The sequence below is a fragment of the Cornus florida genome, unplaced genomic scaffold (assembly GCF_030987335.1).
Source record: "Cornus florida cultivar Cherokee Brave unplaced genomic scaffold, ASM3098733v1 CherokeeBrave_3.0.0_Hap2_Chr08, whole genome shotgun sequence".
In the NCBI taxonomy this organism is placed as follows: Eukaryota; Viridiplantae; Streptophyta; class Magnoliopsida; order Cornales; family Cornaceae; genus Cornus; species Cornus florida.
The window spans coordinates 18,489,542-18,499,778 of NW_026775578.1; the positions used below are offsets into that span (position 1 = coordinate 18,489,542).

Below are 10,237 nucleotides of genomic sequence, written 5' to 3' on the forward strand. Positions count from 1 at the left end.
CAGGAGCACGCCTGATAAGTACTGGCCAGGTGTGCTTATTTTCAGAGATGGTGCCACTTGAGCAGATGTCGTGGCACGTATATCAACAATATGCAAATAAAAATTCGAACAAACCTAATATATTTATTTATATGTCAAGTTGTGATCGGTCATAAAATTCAGAACCGTGTAATTTCGAGCATCTAAAAATTTCTGATAGCAGGCCCAAAAAATTCGAGGGCTTATGTCCCACTTTGTTGGCACTTGAAAAACGTGTAAATTGTGATAAATGGGCTTCAAATTTGTTCCCAATACTGAACTAAGGGCTGGGCTGTTCAAGCTAAATAGGTAGGCTTACTTCACAAGTTGGGCTTGATTGGGCGATAGATTGGGCCTAACAAGTTATTTTGTTTTAGGCAACCGAATCGGTCCATTTGTCGAATCGAACAACTAGTAGCTTCCTTCTGCTCTGGGTAAAGTGAGCATTTAAAAGCCCCAAACCCTGTATAGAAAGCAACGTATTCCATTTCCTTATTCAATTTCTCTCTCTAGATTCTCTCTCTAGACGACATACTCTCTCTACACCTGCAAGCGTTCGTAAGCATTTTCGCTGAATTGAACCTCTTCGATTTAATATCTGCTTATATATACATATGAGTATACAGAATGCCTACTACATTAGGGTTTGTATACATATTAGTGACCTTAATGGTAATACAGTAGCTGTTTGTGTTCTTGTTGGCGATTTCAAGTTTTCTGAGGGCTTTTACAGATTTTCTTCAACATTTCTTGTATGGTTTCTCTTAGTTTGTGCTTTTAACGAAGAGAATTGTTCAATCTATGGAACAATCAATATATTATGCATATGTGTGTTTCTTTAAAAGTTTGTTCGAATTTTAGTGGTTTGCTTATCTGTGTATATATATAGAATGGCTATTAGCTGGTCCTACATTAGGGTTTGAATACATATTAGTGACCTCAATCGTAATACAGTAGCTGTTTTTGCTCTTTTTTGACTAGTACAAGTTTTGTGAGACCTTCTGCAGATTTCCTTTTAACATTTCTTGTATCGTTTCTTTTATTGTGTACTTTTAATGAAGTGAATAGCTCAATCTATGGAACAGTCCATATTTTAGGCAGATGCGTGTGTTTCTTTTAAAGTTTTGTTTGAATTTTAGTGATTTGGTTCGTTCCTATTTGATTTTGTGTGTGATTTGTTGATGAAGCTCGTAATACAGCAGTAGTTTTGTTCCTTGTTGACGAGTACAAGTTTTCTGAGTCCTTTTGCAGATTTTCTATAACATTTATTTTATCATCTATTTTAGTTTGTGCTTTTAATGAAGTGAATAGCTCAATCTATGGAACAATTCATATATTTTGCATATGTATGTGTTTCTTTGAAAGTTTTGTTCGAATTTTATTGGTTTGGTTCGTTCTTATATGTAGCCTATTGATTCAACAGAAGCATTCATCATCTTTGTAAATTCCTATCTATATTTATTTCTCATATGTATGTGTATTTACATTACTTACCTGTGTATCAACCTTTGGTGTGGATTTCCTTGCTGTTATTGCTGTATTTATAAAGATTTTTTTTATTGAGTTTAAAAGATATTTTGAACAGTGGAGATTTTGCTAGATTTTACCACGGTTCTAATGTAGAAAACCTGAAACTTGTTCAATGTGTTGTTTGATTATGGAGAACTCATAGGAAAAGGGAATAAAACTTGGAATGACCAGTGTTCATTTCCTTCCTACGTTTTATGAACCTTAAATGGTGTGTTAAGAAACAGTACCAGTCACTACTTAAGATGGATTTGATAAATCATTTAATCTCTCAAGGAAAATGTAGTACTATAATTTTGATGATCTAATTTGTCCTTGTTAAAGTTGGTATACTTTACCCAAATGCTCTGGGATGAAGTCTAATTTTCCAATATGATGTGTGATAAACTAAGTCATGACTATTCACTTATCCTGAAAGAAATATTTATGAAGAATGGCATCACGTTAATATCTGAGAGATGATGCAGATCTCTTCATTATCATGTATTTGACATTTGCTACCAATATTAATAATTATACATATCTTGCACATGCCTGAAGGGCCGGGACATAGGTGTGAGACAAAAGCTTCAGTGAGAGCTACTAAAACAGCACTTTGAAGGAGAAAAATCCTTCAGGAAGGAACAAACATGATAAAAGAAATGGTACAAAGGAATAATCTCCTTACAAGAGGATTGTTGCGATGTATTTTAAACAGAAAATTTATGTGCTTTTGTTTAATAGATGGAACATTCATGGATAGGCTAGTTTTTGTGCCTTTTAAATTAAGCTTTCATTTGTAATGATCTGTCATCATGTCTACCGACTGATCTGGTTAAATAAATTAATCCTGCAAATCGTTTTTCATTTTTTGACCATTTACCAAATCAAGTCTCTTGAAGCAAATAGATTTTCAAGAACATTATTGGTTGTTAGCCAGACGTACGATACAGAGGCGCATTTTCTTATGTTTAACTTGGATAGTTATTGCGTGCCAATATTTGTTGATAATAAGAGTCTCAAATATTATTAGTCCCAGAAATTTATAGTTTTAGCTTCATTAATCTTGATGAATGAGACTTTGTTTTTGCAGCTGGACTTATTTTTTTATTAAAAAAATCTAAGTTTTTATTGTAATTTTTAAGAAGTCTACTAGAAAACTAATTATAGAGAGAAACAATTAGAGAACATGATGAAGTCTCTCTATTTCCATGTTTATGTCTTTCTTCTCCACCGAGTTACTTGAAGTGGAGCATATAATCTTTTGAAGGGGATGAATTCTGCTAGTTTTGGACATCTAATAGCGCTCACCTCCCATTCAGAATCTCTGGCTAAAATATGCAGATATATTAGTGCACATTTGATCAGATTACAGAGTTCCCTTCCCCTTCTTCTGCTATTTCCCTTATTTAATTTTTATTAGTATTATTTCTTTTTGAAAATTTGAAGTTTTCTCTTTGAAAATTGGTGGAGTTGTAGTACTGTGGCTATGCATCTAACATGACGACCACGTATATCATCGAAAAGAATGAGCCACACTGGTAGAAGAATAATGGGTCATTTTCCTCCTTTGCTATTTAATAGCCGCCAAAGACGTTACAAATTTTTTGATTGTTTATGTGCACCTATTCAGGCTGAAACCACTTAAGTCTGCTTCTTTGCTTTAAAAAAAGTTTTATGGTCTCAGAATATAGTATCAACTTAGGGTTTCATGGACTTGTAAATGTTGTAGTGGCCACCAAAATCTACTTCTCTGTGGTGGCATTTGTCGACATATGTATTTAGAAGCCAGCAATTTGAATTGGTGACCCACCTATGTTCTGGGCTAGATCTGCTTATGTTTTGGCAATATTGAAATGCTTTTGCTTAGAATGATAATTCCCACATTTCGGGAAGTGCGCTTTTTCCCAATTATGGTGTTTTTGTATCATTGTATGAGATTTGCATGACATTGAATTTCTGCTTGTGGATATGTTATTGAGTCAAGTGAGTAGCTGTTGGTGGAATTTAATGATGAATTGTGTTTTGAAGGGAAAGTACTACTGCCATGGCAACGAGGATTGCTGCCAGATATGTCTCGCGTAGGCTCTCAAGTGGTGGCAAAATACTGAGTGAGGAGGAAAAGGCTGCTGAAAATGTCTACATTAAGGTAATCACTAAGTTTTTCCGTTGATATACTCTCCTGTTATTCTCTTTTTGTCAGTGTTGTTATTGCATTTCTGCTTTGCAATTTTGTTCATTTCATTCCAACTGGATGACGTTATCACTGTTTTAATATCGAGCTTGGGTTTTGGGTAAATATTGCATTGTTTTCTTTTTGCTCGGTTTTGAACTTATCTGCCTAGTGTTTATGGATGTCTTCTTTAGATGGTTCTTCCATTTCTTTTTTTCTTTGATTTGCAATTTTAATTGTTTGGTATTTAGGAAGTCATAGGTTAAAATGACATAGTAATATTTTCAATTTCATGGATATTGAGGTACAATAAAATTTTCTACAATTTCAATCATATTTGAAGTGAGAAGTGTCAAGATTACATTATATCTTTTTGTTAGTTACAAAAACACACAAGTCGTGTTTTATGTCGGTGCCAAATTCGTATTCTGGTTATGAAACTGTGAGGTGTTATCTTTGTTTCTGGTCAGCTATATATATATATATATATATATATATATATATATATATATATATAATATAAGTATTCTGATCAGCTATATTTGGTTGCTATCTGATGTAATTTTTTTTTTTTTAAATGTTGTAGAAACTCCAGTTGATTAGATTCAAATATTTGTGTGTTTCTATTTTTAATTTCTTGTCTATTGTTTTATATACATTCTCTATTCAGTTTCATTTAAAAGGTTGGTAGTATAATTCATATTGAGCACATTATATCTAAAAGTCTAAATAATAAATGTTCTTATGGTCCGTGCCTGTCTAAACTGCAAATAAGATCTTTGTCACGCAAAGCTGTGCTGTTCTGCATGTTTCCAAGTTTTATTGTGGTAGGCATGTTTGTTTCTTAATAAATAGGCATAGGAGAGTATTGTGTATATATATGTAAATGTGGCTGAAAATTTAAAGATCTATAGTACTGGGGAACTTGTTTCTCAGGTATGGGCTCTTCCAGCAGTTCATCTGTATCTCCTGAAAGAGTTCCCAATACATGAAGAAACACATGGGAAACACAACTTTGATTTACCAAAATAACCTAATACATGTACTTACATTTGTATGTTTATTTGTATTTTGATATTGACAGAGAATATGTATGTCAATTTAACGGTGGATTTACATGCTCCAAGTATATTTGTGTTTGTTAAAGGGATGGCATACAAGTCTATTTTGTTAAAGAAAAGGCGTACATGTCTATTTTATTTTGCTAATGTCGATGGATGGTAATATTACTTTTTGATTACCAAAGTTCTTTTATTTCCCTGTAATGATTTTGGAAGGGGGAAGAGATTGCCGTTTTGCTAGAAGATTATTTATCAGCGTCTAAGATGCATATATGTTCAGTTTGAACTGTTAGACGCTAATGTTGGTATGATGGTAATGTTACTGTCTGGTTCAGATATCATGTTTCTTATGTTTTTATGCACTTCCAGTAATTGAATTGCAGTCAAATTTTACATTGTATATCCACTGGTTGCAACTTGCAACAACAATATCAAACTTTTGGTCTGTGTGCGCGCTCCCACCCCTACCATTCCAATAAAAAGACCAAAAAAGGGAAGGAAAAAAAAAAAAAAAACTGAGTTGGTAACATTTCTACTCTTTGTAGGGGAGAATGGAGTGGGCATCAGGATCCCTTGGATATTAGTTGTTAATGTGTTAATGTCATCGACTTAGCCATTAAACAAATAAATCTTGGAAGAGTCTGGTTAATTTAATTTCATGCAGACATTAATTTATGACAGAAAGTTGTAGCTGTGATTTATATACTTTCAACGTAGGATTATTTTTTTTCCATATGCTAATCCTATAGCAGTATTATTTTTTCCCCGAAGTAGAAGTCTACAGTTGGGTCATGGGTTTATGTGTTGTGGATTAAGAAATCACAACTACAGTTTCCAAATTGGTATATCCAACAGAAGGGGATAGTGAAAAGAAGTAGCACCTTGTTAAGTTTTCTTAAATTACATGTGCCGCAGTTTCATTTTCTGAAGAATGTATGGTATGTGTATTGAACATTGCACCCCACATGACCACAGTGATTGATTTGAGAAAAAAACAAGGTGAGTGACACAGCATTTATCACCTCGGAAACCTTGCATATTACTATTTATAACTCCCTCGCTCTCTCTCTCTCTATATATATAATATGTCTCCATTCGTTATATCTCCATATGAATGTGTACATGTGAAGTGTTTCTGCTTTTTCATTACGTCTGTTGTGATAACTTTTAACTGTTGAAACTATATGTGTCGCAGAAAATTGAACAAGAGAAGTTGGAGAAGCTTGCCAGGAAGGTATGTTTTCCTCTCTCTTTTTGGGGTTGGTGTTTGCGAATTGTCATTAAGTGGTCTTCAGTCCTCCCCCTTTCTCCATGGCAGTTAGCCTAATTTTGGGTTGAGAGTACCAAGTCTGCGGTTACTGTATCACGTTAAGTTATGATACTGTGTTCATATAATATATTTTACGTTATATTACAGCTATAGTAACATATTTGATATATAACATTTGTTCAAGTTAATTACCTAACTATTCTTGGTTATAAGAGTTGCAAAGAACATACTTATCAAGTTGGCTCTATTTTGCTTGTGTTGTTGACTTAAGCTTAGAAGTTTAGTTTTCACTTTCTGCCTTATATTTTCTTGGTACGTAGGTGGGTTGAGTTGTTATATTAAAACCCGGCAAGTCGTGGTTGATTGTTTTTGATTGCTTTCAGGGCCCTAAACCAGAAGAAAAACCAGCAGCAAGCTCAGGGGGGACTACATCTGATGTTAAACCAAGTGCTCCCACCTCCTCCTCAACATCTGGAACTTCAACTGACAAGTACCGAAACTATGCAGTTGTTGGTGGTGTGTTGACTGGTTTTGCTGCTTTGGGATGGTACCTGCAATCACGCGGGAAGAAGGCTGAAGAAGTCCAGGATTGAGATTTCTAATATGCTAATGAACGATCAGGTGAACAGGTCGTCAATAGTTGCACTTACATAACTGGGTTTCCAGATGCTACTCGGATAAAAATAAATCAGACCCTTTTTTTATGAAATTCTATTGTTGTTGCATCATATTTTTTTTGTCCATATTAGATGGAGATACGAGAATTTTATCCACCGACTGAGTCACAGATTTGAGCTGTGTTTTCCTCACTGTTATATATACTTGTTTCTACTGTTCTTTTTTTGGAAAAGGTTTTGATTGTTTAGTGGATCAGCAATATTCCTTGGATGGAATAGGCAAATGATGATATTTTTACTAGCGCCTAACAGCAAAGAAAAGGCTGTTTGAGCTTACCAGGAAACTTGAAAAACAGGTAAATCAGAGACGGTAGCTGAACTATTTAACATGGAGATCTATTGTTATCGTGACAATTTTTTGGTTCTGACTCGTGAGTAATGGGGAATATAAATGAGTACCAGGGCACAATCCCAACTCTGTGTTTCATGATCTACTAGTGTTTAAGATTTGCATGTTTGTACACACGCACGCCATCGTTTTTCATTTTACATTTTTGAGCAAAATTATTCAGGCACAAAGAGAGAAGTCTGCTGTCATGTCATGAGTTCATCTTTGTTTATGTGCGGGCGTGCTCACATGCACAAACTAACGGTAAAAGAAACAAAGCTCCGTTGGTCCTATGTTTCTCACACATCATATCCTCTGTAGAGAGGAGACTTGAACCCTGGAGTTGTAACAGTAGTACAAAAAGCCTGGAATTATCATCTTAGATTCAACATATGAAAATTCACAATACACTATGGCCCTTCTCTACGGGTACATATTGGATGAGACGAGTATTCCATGTCATTGATTTGTCTACTCAATAAAAATGCATCATGTTGGTTTGTTAAAGAGCAATTTTAGTCCATAGGTAGGACAAAATTCGTTTTATGGTGCATTTCAATTGGGTGAGCATGTTAATAACGTTGTATGCCCGACTCTACTCATCCTCTGCACAATGCAAGTTCTTTGGGAGAGAGATCACTGTTTTGAAAGAGTAGTACCATTGTGTGTGTCATTTACCTTCCATTCATGTTGCAATATTACCATTATGACAGAACGACAGATCAATCTATTCAATGTGATTATCTAAATTAACTTAAAAAACTAGCATTGTAATGTAAACGAGTTTTGCAGCATACCATACCACAAATACCTCAAAAACACCACACACACACACACACACAAATTAAAATGTGCACATGGCATCACGCTCCCTTCAACTTCTTGACAATGGCAAATATGGCTCCAATCACTGCAACAACGATGCCAGAAATTATAACTGCCGATTTGAGGGTTTGATGATCATCTTTATCATCCTTCTTTGGAGCCTTGCCTTGTTCCTTCAACAAAAAGAAGGGGAAAAAAATACAATAAAAGAAATAACCTAACATTAAATTCAAAAGTATAATTGTAAAGCTTGTGATTCGTACTAGTAACTTGGGATCAAACTAATTGTTAAAGAAAGTATATGAGCATGCCATAGGTATGGTGTCAAACTAATTGTTAAAGAATCAGACGAGCATGCCATATGTATGGTGTCAGTAATAACTTCGTTTTTTATTTTTTATTTTATTTTTAGGTTGAAGCTTTCATAGATGAGCACCGATATTCTGTTGGACCTTTTTGTGCAGTGTCCTGAATAAATTGATAGTGCTCATGCTAGAAAAGCTTCAATTTTAACATAATTTGAAATATTGCATCAAGGAGTTGAGATCAGGTGCACTGCAGCACAAGTGTTGTACTGCATCCAACGATCCACATCACACACACATGTGACCGTGTGCGCACACATGTGAGTGATTAGGACCCTTGGATGCAGTACAACACTTATGCTGTAATGCAAATGATTCGGACTCGAGTAAATAATAACACCAATAAGAGTAGAAGTCTACGGTATTTCTCCATCTTCTACCACTCTACCCCAAGAATGAATATGTTATATTTCTCAAGAATTTCTTTTTTCCTTTAATTTTTCAAAACAAGAACCCACAAGTTGAAAACTGTTAAAAGTAACCTTTTCCCTTCTTTAAATTTTCTAGCTGAAAGGTCTAAATATAAGTTAAAGAACTCCTAATTAATCCCATGGACCTTCCTTTCAAAGGGAGAAGTATTCTATAAAGCTTTTACAATATATAATTTCAAAGGAGCTTTAAAAATTATTCAAGAAAGAAATAACACAAGTAATGTAAATTATGTTATTGTCATATCTCTAGATCCAACATGACCTCTTAGGTCACTTCTAGATGAACCGGGATCCCCTCCCCTCCAGTGCCACTTATCAGCCCATTATATCGTCTATACAACACATTGCATATGCTACAATTTTACATTGTTCAACAACATACCGCTTATGTAATAGCAACAATTTTATTTATATGTTACATGACAATATATTGTGTTGCACTAACAATCTACATGTATCACAAGACCAAGGCACATAATCCCCCACGAGGAAGGATTCGAGGGGCGCAGAGGAGGGATTCTGATTCCTACTAGATCTTGCACAAAAAAAAAAAAAAAAAAAAAAAAAAAAGATTCCTACTAGATCCATCACATAGGAATGCATATCCTATTTTGGGCTGTGCACACGATTGAAAGCAATAATTTTTGAGTTTTGTGATTGCTTTCAACCGAAGGTCGTTCTAGACTAGCCTTGGCTTAAAATTAGGTCAGTTTTAAGTAATTCAACTTAATACCTAGATTTTTCTAGACATCTGAATCTAATCAGGCCAATTTTAACCAGTTAATTAACCTAGGATTTTCTAGATATCCGAGTCTAATTAGGTTAGTTTTAACCAGTTGAGCCTAAAATCTAGATTTTCCTAGACAACCGAGTCCAATTAAGCTATTAATGGTGAACAATCACCTCAAAAATTGCAATTTGACACCTTATTTCACGCTATGAATGAACCTGCATTCCTAAAGTTTCTGCTTAAGAAAATTGAATATCCTTTTAATTTCAGGTTTTGAACTTTTAAATGTTTTAAAATCCGAGCTAAACCTCAAATTTTAGCCCACGACATCTAAGGTTCGCTCTAAATTCATAAGATAATCGGGATTAAGCTAAAAGAGGATGGGATACCATTAAGGCACGAGACCACAAGCCTTGGTCACAACTCACACACCTAGTACGGTGAGAGAATCATTTTTCTTATTTAAAATATTAGAATATGCATTTTTCATATATATTACACATCGAGTGACAAGTATGGGACGGTGAAAACATTACCTTGTGTTGTTTAGAAGCTGCATCCATCGGATAACCGGTGTCAAGTTTGGGGTCGGATTCTCCGTCAGCAAAAGCCTCCTCAGGCTGTGTCAGATCGGAGGCTGCCGGAGCTTGGTGTGGTGGTTGCTCCTTTTTCTTGACATGCACCTCACGTGTTGCTTCAAAGCTGGCCATTCTCTTCACCGGAAAAAAGTGGTCTGCTCACCTTTCTTTCTTCAAAGCATGCAATGGGTATTTTACAGAGTCGGAGAAACCACCATATGTAGTGGGGGACTAAAGTCAAGTAAACACGTGGGCTACACGTGGCATCCTTGTAG

General features: G+C 35.0%; 2 protein-coding genes across 2 annotated transcripts; one reads left to right on the forward strand and one right to left on the reverse strand.

Annotated features, from left to right (window-relative positions):
- Nucleotides 1-435: 435 nt before the first annotated feature.
- On the forward strand, nt 436-6,865 carry LOC132270478 (uncharacterized protein At2g27730, mitochondrial). The gene is made up of 4 exons (XM_059771660.1): nt 436-576; nt 3,556-3,673; nt 5,954-5,992; nt 6,412-6,865. Exons 2-4 carry the CDS (start codon nt 3,572-3,574, stop codon nt 6,619-6,621), a joined length of 351 nt encoding a protein of 116 aa, XP_059627643.1. The 5' UTR covers nt 436-576; nt 3,556-3,571; the 3' UTR covers nt 6,622-6,865.
- An 812-nt stretch (nt 6,866-7,677) lies between these two features.
- LOC132270480 (uncharacterized) lies at nt 7,678-10,150 on the reverse strand. The gene is made up of 2 exons (XM_059771662.1): nt 9,921-10,150; nt 7,678-8,031 (listed from the first exon to the last, which is right to left on the reverse strand). The coding sequence occupies exons 1-2, from the start codon at nt 10,092-10,094 to the stop codon at nt 7,897-7,899; spliced, it is 309 nt and encodes a 102-aa protein (XP_059627645.1). The 5' UTR covers nt 10,095-10,150; the 3' UTR covers nt 7,678-7,896.
- Between the last annotated feature and the right edge of the window lie 87 nt (nt 10,151-10,237).